The sequence below is a fragment of the Myxine glutinosa genome, chromosome 2 (assembly GCF_964187855.1).
Source record: "Myxine glutinosa chromosome 2, kmMyxGlut1.1, whole genome shotgun sequence".
NCBI lineage: Eukaryota > Metazoa > Chordata > Myxini > Myxiniformes > Myxinidae > Myxine > Myxine glutinosa.
In genome coordinates this window covers 255,538,477-255,557,944 of record NC_136262.1, presented here as the reverse complement: position 1 = coordinate 255,557,944, position 19,468 = coordinate 255,538,477, and the positions used below count along the sequence as shown (strand labels likewise).

General features: G+C 42.6%; 1 protein-coding gene across 4 annotated transcripts in view; it reads right to left on the bottom strand.

The window, feature by feature from the left end:
* The window catches only part of CASZ1 (castor zinc finger 1), a 242,081-nt gene that overhangs the window by 21,952 nt on the left and 200,661 nt on the right, over positions 1 to 19,468 (bottom strand). For 3 of the 4 annotated variants that reach the window (XM_078772441.1, XM_078772442.1, XM_078772443.1), the window contains 6 exons: positions 18,299 to 18,478; positions 15,739 to 15,913; positions 15,347 to 15,464; positions 13,383 to 13,425; positions 10,522 to 10,610; positions 891 to 1,016 (listed from right to left, as the gene is read on the bottom strand). In XM_078772441.1, the coding sequence (XP_078628567.1) occupies positions 891 to 1,016; positions 10,522 to 10,610; positions 13,383 to 13,425; positions 15,347 to 15,464; positions 15,739 to 15,913; positions 18,299 to 18,478 (731 nt within the window). The remainder of the gene's footprint in view (positions 1 to 890; positions 1,017 to 10,521; positions 10,611 to 13,382; positions 13,426 to 15,346; positions 15,465 to 15,738; positions 15,914 to 18,298; positions 18,479 to 19,468) is intronic. The other variant, XM_068105889.2, reaches the window with a different exon arrangement.

The window sequence follows — 19,468 nt, the reverse complement described above, 5'->3', positions numbered from 1 at the left end:
AGCTTGACACATTTATAGAACCCATCTTTCACCAACCATGCACAAAGTAGCTGGACATACGCAAAGAAACATCTACGAGCCAAGAGCATGACCTGCTTCTGCATTAGCGGCACTGTGATTTGCGTTTTCATGGCTTTAGCATGATATCCTGTCATTCACACTGTGCAGGGAGTATTCACACGCCCTGAAAGGGAGTATTCACGTGATATCCCGTCATTCACACTGCGAACACATAACGTGATATCCCATAATTCACACTGTGAACAGCATCACGGGATATCCCACCAGCTGCATAACACGTCATCCCCGTGAGTTAATGTACAGAATGAAAACACTCCACAGTATCTATTGGTGTAATTAGCTGTCTCCCTTTTCCCCATTGAAACAATGGCATGGTATACATTCGCGATTTTCATTGACCTTCGCGGATTATCGTTGATATTCGCGGGATTTGCCTTGCCATTTCCGGGACTTTCATCGACATTCGTGGATTATCGTTGACATTCACGGGAATTGCCTCACCATTTGCGGATATTGCCTCACCATTCACGGTTTGTTCCTCGAAATTCACGGATTTCACGATTCAGGAACCAATCCCCCCTTTTTCCATTGAAACAATGCCCCACCATTCGCGGTTTCGCAATTCGTGGCACTTTCCAGGAACGTATCCGCCATGAATAGCGGGGTCCGACTCTACTTTAAATGTTCTAATAAGATTCTATATTTTCCAGCCCTCTCCAATCTTTGCTCATAAATATATAATTAGCTACCTAGTGGACCATCCTCGTGCTCTATTAATCTAGTTAATAATATTAATCTTTTTAGATATTAAATTATTAGAATTAATTTTTAATACTAATCTAATTAGACAAAATTGCCAAATACATTACCGAGCATGGTGAGCCGCACGGTCAGCAGACAGGAAGGCCGCTCCGCAAGCGTTGACTTTGCAGTGAAAATGCTCCTCGGCCGCGTGGAAGTCACAGCGAGACTCGCAGGGTTCACCTGCACCGACCCTGTAATGTGACCAACAGTATGAGGATCATCAGCCACACATACAGACGAGTTCATGAACGATTACAATATGGAAACCACTCCGTAGCACAAACAGCAACTGGCATCCCACACCAACGATCCTTTATGATCGGCTCTCTCTGGTTGGTACTGCATTTGTGGATCATCTTTTTACGGAATTGTCTCCATTCAAGTTGTTAATCGTGAGCGCATCAAATGATTGAACAAAATGTTTCCCAACAGCTCCTTAGCACAGCAAAGGGCCACGGTTATTGATCTATGCTTTTTGTGTATCTCCTATTCAAGGCCATGGAAATAAGTCTGATAACGTCATGTACAGGCATCTCATATGGTTTGTTTTAAATGAGCCTTTTCCCTTGATGAAAAAACATCCTTTCAACTTGATGGATTACTTATTTTGAGGTAACTCACAATGATGTATGATTGGCAAACATAAGAAGCATCCATTTTTCCTTTTTTGTACACCGCTCCTTTCCTATTCCATTGTTTTCTTGCTTGCTTGTTTGTGACTTTAGTGGGGGGGCCTATGTACTCAATTTCAAGTTTGTGTGCAGATCATGTTAATTTTGGGCAAACACTATAAATGTATTCTACTGGGTCCTACTAATCGGAAAAATGATGTTGCCATTTTTTTCTGTTGACCTTTAGTGACCTTGACTCAAGGTCAAAGTTCAAACGTCATTACAGTGACCATACTTCATCCAAAGTATATCGACCTTGGTACCAAAATGTGGCAAATTTCACAAAGAACATTGATTATGACATTTGTTTTGTCATTTGCCCTCTCAGATGTTTACAATATGCAAATTAATAAGCAAATGACCTAATTAGATTTTTTAAAATATGCATAATTAACATATAGTCTTCACCATACACGTAAGTCCCATCACTTCGCATTATTATTGAATGCCAATCATTAGTTACCATGTCAATAATTTGACTTACCAATGGGCACTAATAAAAATCAAGGTATGAATGAGGTTGACTGCAGACTTACATGTAGATACTACAGGTCATTGTATCTTACAAAAGCATACATTCTTTTATCTTAACAGGATTGGAGTCCTTACCTGAAAAGAGCAAACAGAATATATGTGTGTCAAGCGAACAAGCAAAGTGATCTGGACATCTGCCAGAATCAATTTTGTGTTTTTAGGCAACAAATTAAATGTTAAAAATACTACCAATGGCTAAAAACCCAACCAACATGAGCAAATGAGCATGATGAATGAACAGTATAAAGAAAAGCATTGGGAACTTGAATCCAAAAATCAATATTCGAGACATCAGACTTATTTTGCTTGATCGCATCACATGGTTAAAATGACATTTGACATTTCACCTTGGGTCAAGGTAAGTAAAGTCAAGTACATGTCAAAGGTCAGTTAATATCAAGAACATGTCAACAGAAAACAATAAGCAACATATTTTTCCAGTTTAGGATCCAGCAGAACACATTTGAGATGGTAACTAATGATTGGAGCTCAATAATAATGCGAAGTGATGGGATTTTTTTTTTTTTTTTTTTTTTATATACAAGATCGAGGCTCGTGAAAGAGCGAACATTAATCACACAGAAAGACAAACAGACACACAAAACAAATAACATCGGGAGCGGTAGACAAGATGGGGAGAGAGGGGGAAGGACACAAACACAACATTTGAGAGCAGGGACCGAGAGACATGGAGACATCGAGAGAACTGTGGGAGGGAGAGGGCTTTGGGGGGGAGGCATGGGAAGGGGGGGGGGGTGGGAGAGGTATAAAACATATGGACACTGCCAAACTTCCAGGAAAGAAGTTGGAATTTCAAACAAGGTGGATCTGGGGTGAATTAGTGGGGGTAGAAAAGATCAAGGTTTTGGATGGGGGAAGATAAGAGATGGTGGTGAACAGCTGTTTTGAAGACCTGGAGGGAGGAGTGTGATTGAAGTGAGTGTGGGAGTTTGTTCCAGAGGCGGGAGAAAAGAGGAATGAAAGAGTGAAGGTGAGCAGAGAGCCGAGATTTCGGCAGTTTAACCATCAGAGGGTGGCTGGCAGATCTTGTGCGACCTGTAGGAATATTTGGGGGACAGAGCACAGAGAGAGCTGGGGGAGCAAGGCCGGAGAGGAGTCGGTAGAAGACAGAAAGACCACCTACCTGCCTGCGGTGAGTGAGTGAAAGGCCCTCAGAGATAGCTTCATCGCGGGAGATTCCAATGATTCTGAAAGCTTTGGATTCAACAGCGTGAAGCCGAGCCAGGTGTGAGGCAGGAGCACCAGCCCATAGGGGAGAACAGTATTCCATTGAGCTGCGGATGAAAGCCTTGTATGTGGTGAGGAGCTCAGGTGTGCCTAGGAAGGACTTCGCACGACGGAGGATGCCCAGTCGGCGACTGGCTTTGGAGGCCAGCTTGGAAATGTGGTTTTCCCAAGAAAGATCATGGCAGATGGTGAGACCCAAAAGCTTGAGCGACAGAACTTCTTGGAGAGGATTGTTGAGAAAGTAGATGGGAGGGTTGTCCAGTCGATCTTTTCGGAGAGACATAGTAAGAGAGTGAGATTTGTCAGGATTGAAAGACATGTTCCACATGTTTGACCAGTCTGTGATTTTGTCCAGGTCTTCAGAGAGTGAGGAGGCTGCAGACTGCCGATCTGAGGGAAGAGGAATGGAGCGGCAGAGAGTGGAGTCATCAGCAAAGAGATACAGAGGATTTTCCAGAGAGTCGGAGAGATCATTGATAAAGACCAGAAAAAGCACAGGGCCCAGCACACTGCCTTGGGGAACTCCAGCCTGAACGGGAAGGGGAGATGAGAGAAATCCATTCAGGGCCACACGTTGACTACGACCAGAGAGGAAGTCCGCAAGCCATGCATGGAGATTTCCATGGATACCATAGGAGGAGAGTTTGCTGAGCAGAGCTGGGTGCCAGACCGTATCGAAGGCACGTGATATGTCAAGGGAGACAGCTCTGATTTCCTGTTTGGCATTGAGGACCTCCATCCATTGTTGAGACAGCAGAAGCAGCATGTCCAGAGTTGAGTGACCTGGTCTGAAACCAAATTGATGATCAGAGATCAAGCCATTGGAGAAGAGGAAAGATTTCATATCCGAAGCATTGATGGATTCCATGACTTTGCTGATAATTGGGAGCAGGCTGATTGGTCTGTAGTTGCAAGGATCTGTTTTTGCACCTTTTTTGTGTAAAGCGGTAATGTTTGCTGATTTCCAGGATGCTGGCAGATGACCTTGAGCAAAAGATAGGGTGAAAAGAACAGAGAGAGGGTGAGATAGAGCGGCAGAGCAGGATTTTAGGACCCGTGGGCTGATGCCATCTGGTCCAGTTGCAGAATCAGAGTCGAGGTTTGACAAAAACTCCTCCACCTTGTCAGGAGAGAAGGTCACAGAGTCCAGGAGCAGTTTGGTTCGACTGGGAAAGGTGGGAACAGAGAGAGATGGGTTTGGGACTAAGGATTTTGAGGCAAACACAGAGTTGAGGCATTCGGCTTTGTCACGTGCGATGTCAACTGTGTGGCCATTTGAGGTAAGGGAGGGGATGGAGGGGGAACAAACACCAGAAACGGATTTGACCAGACGCCACCAGGATTTGGAGGAAGGAGACAGGTTTGAGAGTTCATTCTTGAGTGAGGAGAGATAGTGCTTCCTGGCACTCCTGAGGGTAGACACACACTTGTTCCGAGCTTGGTGGAAGGAACTGAGATTTCCTTCAGTTGGATTAGCCTTCCAAGAGGCAAAGGCAAGTTGTTTCAGGGCAACTGCCTCACCACAAGATTCAGTGTACCATGGACGGGAGGAAGGGTAAGACAACTGAAGGCGAGATGGGATAAATCTGTGCATGAGAGAGATCAGTTTGCTTTGGAAGAATTCCCAGGAAGAATTGATGTCAGAGGCAGTGGAGATGGGAGACCAATCCAGACGATTGATGGCTGCTTGAAGACCGTCCCAGTCGGCCTGAGTGAAATGCCAGACTCGTCGACGCTGAGGAGGCTCTCTGAGATTGGCCAGAGAGATGTCCACTTTGACAAGCACATGATCAGAAGAACCGATTGGAGCAGAAGAAGAGCAGCAGACATTAGCAGGGAAGTTAGTCATAACCAAGTCTAGAAGAGAAGATACTCCATTGGCTGAGATCTGGGTCGGGAAATTGACAGATTGTGTCAATCCCAGTGAGTCACAGAAGTCCTTTGCTGAGGTGCCATGACTGGTGAGAGAGGAACCCACACCCAACCAGGTGGCATGATGACAATTGAAGTCACCACATATGACGAAGAGAGAGTTGGGATGAGTGGATAGAAGTTGGTCCATGTTGTCAGACAGTGAAATGTAGATGGAGTCATCACTGTTTGGGGGACGGTACAGAACACATATGAACAAAAGGTGGGAGCGGAGAGGAAGCCGTAGCCAGAGGTACTCCTGGGGGTGAGGAGGAGAGAGGGCAGTGCAAGGAGAGTGAGGAAGAGAGTTTTTGATAAAGATAGCCACCCCACCACCAGGCCGAGGCTCAGGTCTATCATACCGGAGGAGGGAGTAACCAGGCAGAGATATTAAGGAATCAGAGACATCTTGAAGGAGGAAAGTCTCTGTTAAGCAGATCAAGTCTGGATTGTCAGAAGCAACCTGTATGGAGAGATCAGTCAGGTTTGAGCGAAGGCCCCGGATGTTTGAGGTCCATACCGTTAATGAAGAGAGAGGGGGAGCATCGGGTACAGGACAGGGGAGGGGAGGAGTAGGGTAAGATGAAGGATGAGAGGGGGAGGTAGGGAGAGCAGTTGTTAGTGTGTCAGCGATTGCAGAAGAGTTCCAAGAAAGGGAAGGATGAGGAGGATGAAAGGTTTGAAGGTGAAGGGATGAGGCACAGTGAGGGGTTGTTTGAGGGGGGGCAGAGGAAAGAGAAGAAGGTTGGGGGGGGTGGAGGTATGAGATAGAAGGGAGACGAAGTGGGGAGGAGGCAGCTTTGAGGAGGAGGGGGGAGGAGGGAGAATTGGAGAGGAATGGTATGGGGGGAGATTTGAATGGGAGGGGTTGGGGGGGAGTTTTGAAGGGGAGGAGTGAGGGGGGAGTTTAGGAGGGGAAGGGCAAGGGGGGAGTTCAGGAGTGGAAGGGCAAGGGGGGAGTTCAGGAGTGTAGGTGCAAGGGGAGGGATTTGGATGGGAGGGGCAAGAGGGGAGTTTAGAAAGTGGATGATTAATGAAAGACGAACATTGAAAACAAATTGGGTTTGTTGTGATTTTCAAGTTAGCAATCCGGTTCAGAATGATGGAGGAGGGATGGAATGAATGTGAATTTAGACCATGTAGTGAGGGAGACGTATAAGATATTGAATTTCTTTTTTTTGAGGTGGAATGAGTTGGAGAGGAAATTGAGAAAAGCCTTTTAAATAGGAAGAAAAACAGCGTGTTGTAAAATACCACTGAGTAAAACACTGAAGGGGAAAGGTTATACATATTTAAATAATATTTAAACAGAACCGTGAACAATCTTATGTGCACAAAAATACCAACGGGGGGAGAGCCGAGAGGGACCACCACGAGTCACGTGAAGGGCAAACGGTGGATGGCAAGGAGTTAATGGGGGCGGGGCGAACAGCACACCTGGACAGAAAATACAGGATGAGTCAACAGTACACGTGGAGAAAGGAAAATAAATGTTTTGTTTTTTTTTGTTTGTTTGTTTGGTTTTTGGGGGTGGGGGGGGGGGAGGTGGGGATTTAGAACGTTAGACAGAGTATTATGTTCGGGGTAGAAGGGAAAAAAACTAAGAGCCAAGCAAAACACGATTAAGATAACAAACACCGACGGGGGTACAACTACAAGGCCGCACACGAGGAGCAGAACACGATTAATTAATTACAAGTTACAGGAAATTCAAACCAAAAGTAACTATAATCAAAACAATAACGCATGGACGATAAAATAACGAGTTGAAATTTGACAATCTATCTGGGGAAATGGGGGAGAAACACGTGGTCGAAGAACGAACGAACGAACGAATAAGAATGAATAAACGAATGAGAACAGAGAAGGAAATATTTTTTTGGGGATTTTTTTGAGTTGTGATTTACACAAGGAAGAGGGCTATGGGGTGAAAAGATTGGGAAAACAGAGAACGAAAGTTATTGGATCACAAAAACACGGACCGCTGAGAGAAAAACAAAGCCTCAAGGTTGTACAGTGTTCATTTTTTTTTTTTTTTTTTTTTTTTTTTTGTATACAAGATCGAGGCTCGTGAAAGAGCTAACATTAATCACACAAAAAGACAAACCGACACACAAAACAAAAAAAACAAGGGGAGCGGCAGACAAGATGGGGAGAGAGGGGGAAGGACACAAAAGAGAGGGGGAAGAGGGGGAAGGACACAAACACAAACACAACACAAACTGTACAACTACAAGGCCTCAAAACACGACCCGAATTAACACGATTTTCAATACAGGTATGAAAGATTTGCACCGAAAATCTTCGTCGGGAGACAATATATACACCATAAAATAAATAGTTATAACGAAAATACAAATGGGAACAATTACTTAACTTCGATTTCGATGGATAGCATGGAGAGCTGAGAATAAACGAACCCTCGCCAGCAAGACCGGAAACGGAAGCGCCAAGCAAGACCGGAAACGGATTTACGTGTATGGTGAAGACTATATGTTAATTATGCATATTTTTTAAAATCTAATTAGGTCATTTGCTTATTAATTTGCATATTGCAAACATCTGAGAGGGCAAATGACAAAACAAATGTCATAATCAATGTTCCTTGTGAAATTTGCCACATTTTGGTACCAAGGTCGATATACTTTGAATGAAGTATGGTCACTGTAATGACGTTTGAACTTTGACCTTGAGTCAAGGTCACTAAAGGTCAACAGGAAAAAATGGCGACATCATTTTTCCGATTAGTAGGACCCAGTAGAATACATTTATAGTGGTTGCCCAAAATTAACATGAACTGTGCACGAACTTGAAATTGAGTACATAGGCCCCCCCACTACTTGGCCAAAATTTTTTTTTCGACAAGTATGTTGATCACTCCGGTTTGTGTTTTGTTTCTTTGTCCGTCCGCTCACTTACACTTCCGTAGAGCTCACAATTTTAAACCGATCTTCACGAAATTTATATATTTATATATTCTTCACGAAAACAAAATCCTATATATTTTTGAGGTCAAACGGTCAACATACGCCAAAGGTCAACCACTTTTTTCAAATTTCTAAAATCCTCAATTTTCATCCGCTTGACTTGGAATTTGAAAAGGATTTTCATATCAGCTTACTGAAACCAACCACCAACTATTTTTGAGGTCAACATAGGCCAAAAGGTCAACATAAGCCGAATTTATGAAATTGTCAATTTTCATCCGATTAACTTAAACTTTGAAGACTATTTGCATATCAGGTCACTGAATTCAACCACTAATTATTTTTGAGGTCAAAAGGATGTTCTACTGAGTGCCATTCTACTTTGTTCTGTTTTGCCAAGTGTCGGTCTATGAGTGATTTTTCATGTCTGTCTGTCTGTCTGTCTGTATGTATGTCAGTCGCCTACAGGTCACAATTTTCAACTGATCTTCACGAACCTTCACCAAATGGTAGAGTTGGTCAAACGCAAGAAGCCTATTCTTTTTGGGGTCAAAAGGTCAATAGGTCAACATAGGCCAAAGGTTACCAACTTTGTCTAATTTCTAAAATCCTCAATTTTCATCCGATTGACTTGACATTTTAAGAGGATTTGCACATATGGTCACTGAATTCAACCACCAACTATTTTTGAGATCAACATAGGTCACAAGGTCAACATATGCCAAAGGTCAACCACTTATTTTTTTAATTTCTAAAATCCTCAATTTTCATCTGATTGACTTGAAATTTGAATAGGATTTTCATATCAGCTTTCTGAAACCAACCACCAACTATTTTGGAGGTCAACATAGGCCAAAAGGTCAACATAAGCCAAATTTATGAAATTGTCAATTTTCATCCGATTAACTTAAAATTTGAAGACGATTTGCATAGCAGGTCACTGAATTCAACCACCAATGATTTGTGAGGTCAAAAGGATGCTCTACTGAGTGCCATTCTACTTTGTTCTCTTTTGCCAAGTGTCACTCTTTGAATGATATTTCATTTGTTTGTTTGTTTGTTTGTCCGGGCGATATCTCAGCCATCCTTTGAGCTCGGAAGCTGAAATTTCAGGCACAATAGTGTGCACATGCTTTGGCAAAAACGGTATTTTTTATTCATCAATTAATTGATGAATTACTTAGTTATTATCGATTAATTAAGTCCTTATTTATTTTCTTTCTCATCTGGGCATTATCTCAGGCACCTTTTGAGTTATGAAGCTGATATTTGGACACGATGATGACCAAGTGATGTGGCTATAAACAATATTTTGATTTACTAATTAATCAATTCATCGATTAATTATTTAATTTTTCGATTAATGACATAATTATTATTTTTTTAAAGTTACAGATTCGGATGAAACGGTGGTAGTTTAGGTATTCTATGAGCCAATTGATTAATAATTTAATGATTTTACGATTACTATTTATTTATTTTTGTTATTAATCACTTGTTTATTATCTTTTTCATCTGGGCAATATCTCAGGCACCTTTTCAGCTAAGAAGCTGATATTCAGACACGACAGTGACCAAGTGATGTGACTATAAAAATGATATTTTGATTTATTGATCAATCAATTAATCGATTAATTATTCATCGAGTCGTCAATTAATCAATTAATGATTTTTTTTTTCGATTATATTGACCTATTTAATTAATTTTCAAAAAGTTACAGCTTCAGATGAAACACTGGTGGTTAAGGTATGCTATTAGCCAATTGATTAAGAAATTATTTTACGATTATTGTTTATTGATTTTAATTATGCAATTAATCAATCAATTATTGTACATCTCTCCATACCAATACTGTCTCTATGTGCCACGCTGGAGGATGTTATTTATTTATTTGGTATGGCGGCGGTGTGCTTTGAATGTACCTGTACTTGTTTGTTTTACCTTTTACCTGTGTCACCAAAGATGGATGGAGGTTATGTTTTCACGCCTGTTTGTTTCAAAAAGCTGTGGACAGATTTGAGTTATGGATGGATTCAGACAAAACTTGGCGTACAGGTTGGATATGTGTCAAGGAAGAATTGATGAAGAAATTAGATTTTGATGAAGATCTGGATCCAGATTAGGGAATATTTAAAGTGATTCTTGAGCATTGAGAGATAAAGTCAAAACGATATATTGCATGATATCTCAAAAAGTTGTGGACGAAACTTGGTGAATGAGTTGGGCAGGTGACAAGAACAAGTGGATTCGAATTTGAACAAGATAAGATTCAGATCTGGCATCAGTTCCATCATTTGTTATGATGACTCGAACGATGGGTGAACCTACACCCGACCATTGGAGTTTTGGCTTCACCAAGAGTTCTGCCCACCTTTGTACATTTGGCAACAGGCGATGGATTTACCTGCGAACGAGTGTTTCCCAAAATGGGGACGAAGAGTGTGATGGCTCTTCTGATTGGTTGTTGTTGTTGGCAATAACCAGAGGAAAAGTCTAGACGGGTGGGGGTGGGTGGGCAACAAAATAAAGCCTGTTGTATTAACCAAGGTCACAGGCCAAACCAGCTCGATTCTATTTTCAGTGTGGATGAAGTGAGTTTACGTATAAAGCCAGACGATGACAAGATGATTAGTGTGAGATTTTTCTTATAAAGACACAAAAGGTATTGCTCATGGTGAAACATCCATTAAGAAAGGACAAAAAGCATTTTCATACAAAACACCAGTTTAATGTTATTCCCAAGTTCACATGAAAATAACCTGTTTATCATCAGCACCAAACTGAGAATATTCTTCCAGTAATTTTTTTATCCAAACAATACTGTATTTAATAATTCCATAATAATTCCATAGGCTAACAGAATAGTTTAGGAGGTATGTGCACTCGAATCTGAGCTGTCTAGCCTGAGTTTGAATCTCGACCTATCTATGAACTGTCATCCCAGTGTTTCACATGGAGGGCGAGGCATCTGTAGTACTGTATGTGTGCCGTCCATTGGATAGACGTTAGACTGGGCGTCCTGTATGCCAGAATGTACTGGTTGTTGGTGGATGTCAAAGATCCCATTGTGTCTTCAGTGAAGGGAAGGTGAGTTATCTCTGGCACCCTGAAGAGCACCCTGCCCTGTCAGACTTAACTGCTGGGAAGGCAACAGCACACAACCTACCACAACTGTACAACCCAGCATAACGGAAACACCCAGCAATGCCAAACCACCAAACGTAACCAGACCACCAAATGCAACCGGACCACCCAGCAGCATAACCGAAACACTCAATGTAACCAAAACACCAAACAGCATAACCAAAACACTCAATGTTACCAAAACACCTAGCAGCGTAACCGAAACACCCGATTTAATCGAAACACCCAATGTAACCGAAACACTCAATGTAACCAAAACACCAAACAGCATAACCAAAACACTCAATGTTACCAAAACACCTAGCAGCGTAACCGAAACACCCGATTTAATCGAAACACCCAATGTAACCGAAACACACAATGTAACCGAAACACCCAATGTAACCGAAACACCCAATGTAACCGAAACACCCAATGTAACCGAAACACCCAATGTAACCGAAACACGCAGCAGCGTAACCGAAACACCCAATGTAACCGAAACACCAAACAGCATAACCGAAACACCCAATGTAACCAAAACACGCAGCAGCGTAACCAAAACACCCAATGTAACCGAAACACCCAATGTAACCGAAACACCCAATGTAACCGAAACACCCAATGTAACCGAAACACGCAGCAGCGTAACCAAAACACCCAATGTAACCAAAACACCAAACAGCATAACCGAAACACCCAATGTAACCGAAACACCCAATGTAACCGAAACACCCAATGTAACCGAAACACCCAATGTAACCGAAACACCCAATGTAACCGAAACACCCAATGTAACCGAAACACCCACCAGCATAACCGAAACAGCCAATGTAACTGAAACACCCAGCAGCATAACCAAAACACCTAATTTAACCGGACCACCCAATGTAACCAAAACACCCAGCAGCGTAACCGAAACACCCGATTTAATCGAAACACCCAATGTAACCGAAACACACAATGTAACCGAAACACACAATGTAACCGAAACACCCAATGTAACCGAAACACCCAATGTAACCGAAACACCCAATGTAACCGAAACACGCAGCAGCGTAACCAAAACACCCAATGTAACCAAAACACCAAACAGCATAACCGAAACACCCAATGTAACCGAAACACCCAATGTAACCGAAACACACAATGTAACCGAAACACCCAATGTAACCGAAACACCCAATGTAACCGAAACACCCAATGTAACCGAAACACCCAATGTAACCGAAACACGCAGCAGCGTAACCAAAACACCCAATGTAACCAAAACACCCAATGTAACCGAAACACCCAATGTAACCGAAACACCCAATGTAACCGAAACACCCAATGTAACCGAAACACCCAATGTAACCGAAACACCCAATGTAACCGAAACACGCAGCAGCGTAACCAAAACACCCAATGTAACCAAAACACCAAACAGCATAACCGAAACACCCAATGTAACCAAAACACCCAATGTAACCGAAACACCCAATGTAACCGAAACACCCACCAGCATAACCGAAACACCCAATGTAACCGAAACACCCACCAGCATAACCGAAACAGCCAATGTAACTGAAACACCCACCAGCATAACCAAAACACCTAATTTAACCGGACCACCCAATGTAACCAAAACACCCAGCAGCGTAATCGAAACACCCGATTTAACCGAAACACCCGATTTAACCGAAACATCCATCACAACTCTTGCCAAGAGACTGCTGCGGTAGAGGTGTTTTGTCAAGAGTATGTACATTTGATCAATTCATTTAAAAAAATTTAACGTTGAAAATTTTGTTTGTGGTTATTCAATTCGTTTGTAATTGTGTTTTCTTCCCAAAAATAAGTAACTTATTCCAAAAAAGGTGATTATTCAGGCTACTTACTCTCCATTGGTTCTCACTGAAGAAATAATGATTGTGTGAATTATAATGTCTCCTTAGCTTGCAGCATTTATTTCTTTGTTAACCTTTATTGATGGAATGCCCCTTGTGTAAAATGAAGCTCTTAAAAATATTCAAAAGATAAACACCAGACCCCTCACTGACCCACAATTTCAGCTAAGTCACTGATAATAAACAGGTTACTTTTTATACGGCCAAAAACTTTAGCAGAACTCATTAAAGGGCTTTTCACACGCCTGCTAACCTGCTTGATTTCGGGGGATCCGAGATGGTTGCGTCCAGCATCACTGCGGAAACCAAAGATGAATAAAAGAAAAGCTCACAAATTAGTTACTCACCAAAAACATTAACGAATCCACTTTATTGCTGTGTATGTTGTTTCGCCGGTATGATAAAACAGGATTCGATACCAAGGATAGGATGTGAGACAAAGTCCTTGACATGATATTCATTTGGTGCTATACAGTATTCTCAAAATGCAAAATTACAATGAAATTAATGTTTTGTTTAAACCACATATTGGTGTTGACATCTGAGTGGTTCAACGCCAACCTACACATTTTGTTTGAAATAAATCAATAAATTGACATAACGCATCTTCTTCTTCTTTAATGGCCAAAATTATTCCCATGTTCTTGTGGGCTTGTCTGGGAGAGATTTGCCCAAGTCTTTCACGAACTGGCTGGCCAGGCCCGACATTCGACAAAGATTAGGGCAGGCATTTATTATTTGTTTATGGTGCCAGCAATAGTTTGCCTACTCTTCGCGAAGGACACCGAGGGGTCTTTAACTCCCACCAACTAGTGCAGGCAGACGGGATGCCCGGTTTAACGTCCACCTGAGGGACGGCACACACATTGATGAATCACCCAGCATGTGAAAGTTTATAGCCGGTTTGGGATTTACACCCAGGCTATACAGCTTAGAGATGAGTGTGCGTAACTCTAGCCTTTCTTTCAATCCTGACAAATCTCACACCCTTACCATGTCTCTCTGAAAAGACCGTCTGGAAAACCCTCCCATCTACTTTGTCAACAATCCTCTCCAAGAAGTTCTGTCGCTCAAGCTTTTGGGTCTCACTATCTGCCATGATCTTTCCTGGGAAAACCACATTTCCAATCTGGCCTCCAAAGCCAGTCGCCGACTGGGCATCCTCCGTCGTGCGAAGTCCTTCCTTGGTACACCTGAGCTCCTCACCACATACAAGGCTTTAATGCGCAGCTCAAGGGAGTACTGCTCTCCCCTTTGGGCCGGTGTTCCTGCCTCACACCTAACTCAGCTTCACTCTGTTGAAGCCAAAGTGTTCAGAATCATTGGAATATCCTGCGATGAAGCTAACTCCAAGGGCCTTTCACTCACTCACCACAGGCAGGTTGGTGGTCTTTCTGTCTTCTACCGACTCCTCTCCGGCCTTGCTCCTCCAGCTCTCTCTGTGCTCTGTCCCCCAAATATTCCTACAGGTCGCACAAGATCTGCCAGCAACCCTCTTATGGTTAAACTGCCAAAATCTAGGCTCTCTGCTCACCTTCACTCTTTCATTCCTCTTGACTCCCACCTCTGGAACAAACTCCCTCACTCCCTTCAATCCCACTCTTCCCTCCAAGTCTTCAAGACAGCCGTTCACCACCATCTCTCGTCTTCCCCCATCCAAAGCCTTGATCTTTTCTACCCCCATTAATCCAGCCCAAACCCACTTCCTTCAACTTCCCCGTTTTCTTTCCTAAAATCCCCAGTAGTGTCCATCTTGTTTATCCCATACATCCTGCCCCAGCCTTCTCCCTTCCACAGAATAACCATGTACCTGTATGAAAGGTTTATGTTCCTGCCATCAAGGCATTACCACAACGGTGGGACAAAAGCCCACATGTAGTAGGGGCACATGTTGGAGAATAGGGCCGTGTTTCATATACACAGCTTTCAATGAAGATTTCAAAAAACAAGAAGTATAGGTTAATGTCAAACGATCCTACTCACTCCTCACCTTCAAACAATCCGACTAAACCCTCACCTTTTTCCTCTGTAATTATTTATATGCTTAATCGTTTAGGAGTGCAACATGTCATATCGTAACATATAAAACATGTGAAATATCTGAACATCATTTCACTTTTTCAAATGTGAGGAAGCATCACCCAAGATGCACTCCTTCCTTGTTCCCTCGGGTTGCCCCGCAGCACAAACACGATTGGAGGGCTTATCACGACTTACCCAGAATGCTTCAGGCTCAGATCCAGGCTGCGTGCCTGTGTGACGTCGTTTTCGACCACTTCAGGCTTCATCTGTTGAATTTGAAACGAGGATTCCGATTCGCTGTCTTGTTCAAACGCTGGACAAAAAAGAAAAATACTGTTTTACTCAAAAAAATATCTCACGAAAAACTTTCCATCAGTCTGAAGCATATTCGAAATTCAGCAATTGTTTTTTGAAAATCTTGGCCTTGGAATTTCTAACCGGAAGTACACATGCAAACACCTTCAACGCCTTCTGGTACATCTACGTATCTTCAAACTAACTGCAGAGTCGGCTGAACATCATCATACTTCATCACATCAAGTCGTCATCCCAGGGATGTCATCCCGCATGCACCTACAGTCACTTACACGGTTGTACACCGGTGGGCGAAACCAGTCGCGCCATCAATGAGGAAGCGATGGCCGGAGTAGCAGGGACAGCTGCAGGAGGCAGGGACTGAGTCGGTAGAATGGTAGAGGTGACCGAGGTCGATGCAGAAGGTGAGGAAGCACTTCCATCGGTAGTTGGTTCATCATTTGCACTCTAGGAAACATAGGGAAAAGAAAGTAGAGGGCAACGGTGGTGATTGGATGTGTGGAAGCAACGGGCTCGTATGAAAACAATGTAATCCTTTTCCTTAAGAGCCAACTACAGGGAATGTCCACACAGATCGAGCACATTGGAGGTTGAACGGGGAACGGTTATGGTCTACAAGGTAGAAGTTCACATGACGAAAGGAAAAATGGATGACGAATGCCCTTGGAGAAATGGTCGGAAATAAAAGCAGGAACCACACCGTGAAAGCTCGAGCGATATCCTCGAATGCTTTTTCAACATCTCGTCTACAATCATCAAATTAGACGTCCTTCACATAAATATCAAACAGGATGGTGCACACGTCGGGCACTTAACTTTTATGCTATCTAGTCTGGGTTCGATTCTCAACTTCATTATAAACTGCAGAATTGGTGCTAAGCGGTCAAGGCGTTGCATCACAAAATGCAGCAATATGGGGGTCCGTCTGCCGGCGTTGTTCCGCGTGGACGTTAAAGATCCCAGTATCTTTGGAACAAAGATTAGGCGACTTATCACCAGCACTCGAGCCAAAATTCCAAACTCCAGCCCAAATAAGCTCAAATAGACCATCATGCCTGGCCAGCTGTTTGGTGAAAGACTTGGGCCAAACCACCATGCTCTATGAGCCAGAAGCCCCATATTCGGACATGCCATCAGAAGAAGAAGACTATTGTACTTTAACATGGATTACAAGGACATTAATATACAATGGACGCATCAACAACAAAGTACACGTGATTTTAAATTGGGGTCACAGCGTTATAATTTGAATGCTAAGCGCTCTGATGGAAGATGTCGCTTCACGGATTTCCGGCTTAATGCTAACTTAGAAGCGAACAGACCCCTAACCCTAACAACTTAGAAGCGAACAGACCCCTAACCCTAACAACTTAGAAGCGAACAGACCCCTAACCCTAACAACTTAGAAGCGAACAGACCCCTAACCCTAACAACTTAGAAGCGAACAGACCCCTAACCCTAACAACTTAGAAGCGAACAGACCCCTAACCCTAACAACTTAGAAGCGAACAGACCCCTAACCCTAACCCTAACGACCCCCGAACAAAAGCGAACGATCCTACTCCCGAGCGTGGTTCTAACCCCACGCTGGTTATCAGGATTTTAACTGATATTTAGATCCCCAGGGAGAAGCCAATGTCACCTAAACGAGTGACACATGGGAGGTGGATTGTGGAGTAGGTTTACACATATATCTTGGGAAATAATGATTTATTAAATAAAAGGACATCCATCTGATTTATTAATTAAAAGTAGATATTAAATATATAATAACATTTATTAAATAAAAGAAATCTTTGGAAATGATGGCTTATTAAATAAAAGGACACGGGCACGAGACATGTTTACGGATGGATCCAGTGGACAAAGACAGACGATTAATGATAAAACAATAACAAATAAATAAATAAACACATATAAAATTAAATGCTATGGGTCCAGATACACACTCACATACAAACCAGGCAAGGATTCCTAAACAAGCTCAATGTCCTCAAGGGAACAGTACAAAGAGCAGAGAAGAGTAGCACCGGCACACATCGCCACACAGCGATGCGTCGCCGATAAAATACGAGTGTCCTGCTCCACAGATGTCCCTAGCAAAGAGAGGAAGAGCTGCTCCTCAGGTGCTCAAAAATTGGCTCCCATATCCCCTCCCAACTCCTCGTGCCCCTCACGTGACATGGCCCAATCAGAACACGACCAGTGGATCCGGCCAATTGTGGCACTTGTACTTGCCAACAGGTCCGGCCAATAGCATGCTGCATTGCAGCAGTGGGAATATCCTCCCGAGGGTTCTGTCCCAGGTGATGACATGGATGGAACTGCCCATGACATCGCATGGAAGACAGTAGGAGAAGTTGTGGGGGAGAAGGGAGCAAATTTTATCATGTCCCACGCTGGGGTAACCTATTAATTACCCTCTCGTGGGTCCGTTCACCTTTCCTTGCCTGGCTCTCAGCGGTTCAGGCAAGAAGGACAGATCAAATGACACCTTTAACCGAGATAACTTCTCTACAGCATCAAACACCGCCTTCCAGCAACACCCAAAATAGAACAACTTAACCTTAACACGTCAGTGTTACAAGTACAAATTAACTAACCTACACGAGCACACGGTCCATACTAAGGCCTTACCCTTCAATGACTACCTTGTACACTACACACATAATAACATGTTGTGTCTTCTTCTGTCACAGCACCATCATCAAAAAAATTGTGTTGATGCAGTAATTACTCAGAAGGTAGGACACAAAAGAAAACATTGCTTACAGTAAACTGACAGGCTAATGGGCTTACATAATGACAGCTTTACAAGTCCCTCTTCCTCACCACTCTCAGGCTCACCAAGACTCCCCTGGACCCCCTGCGCAGGTGCTTGCGTTTGTGTGAGCCCATCTGCCCGGTGGAGGTGAAGGCAAAGGCACAACCGGGACGGATGCAGTGGAAATGATTGGAAGCACGCGAGTACGCACACCCAGGGAAGGCACATGACTCATACTTGTAGAATTTCTGCACAAGGTATAGACATGGCGGTGCAAACTCAAACTCAAACTAGATAGCTGGGCACATTTGTAAAAGAAAGAATTTTCAAAAAAATCAAAAACTTGCATTTTGATTCTTGGATCATTAATGCTTTAGAGTATTGAGAAGCAGAAGGCCTGCAGTTTGCAATCCCAGTATCCAAGCCAGGTGTTACATGGATTACCTTACCTGTCTTTTTGACAGCATGTTGATGTCTATATCAACAACCTTGAGACAGCAGATGCACTTTTCGCAACAACCCTTTGGGAATTTTCTCATGAGATCGGATGAAACTCTCGAAAGATTTCCCATTTCAAAAGAAACCAAAGAATTTTTATGAATCGCTATCTTGTGATTATGAATAAACCTGTGTTGTTTTCATTAAAGAAAGGTGGAGTCGAGACTTTTTTAAAGCTGATGCCAGGGATAATTCAGACTTTTCATGATACGTAACTTATTCAGATTCAAAATAGAGTTTCTTGAATTCCATGTATCGCGACAGGATGCTGAGAATCCCAAAAGATTCATCATTTAAAAAAACAAAACAATCAGAATCGATCAAAATTAAGAAGATTACAATAAAATACTATTTAAGTTAAATAATATATTTATATTGCAGGTAATTAGACACCATGGGATCTTTTTTTACACAAGCAAATTCTCGCAGAGAAACAACTACAATAACAACAACTGCTAAGGAATCATTGGAAAAGGACTGGATGGATGGCAGTTGTCATTTCCCATTTTGTTGGAGAATCAAACCCAGACTTAAGTTTGTTTGTTTAACATTGAGCTTTCCTGTTATTAACACCATATAAGATTATTTAATAAATCAGGACTCCTTACTACACGACTCACACTCCTCTTATCCTCAGACTTGGAAATCTGCAACAGTCAAACCTCAGGGGCATTTCTTCAAATTCAAAAGAGGTTTTTCTTGAAATTCAATTTATACCCTTTGTGTGTATAAATTAAGCT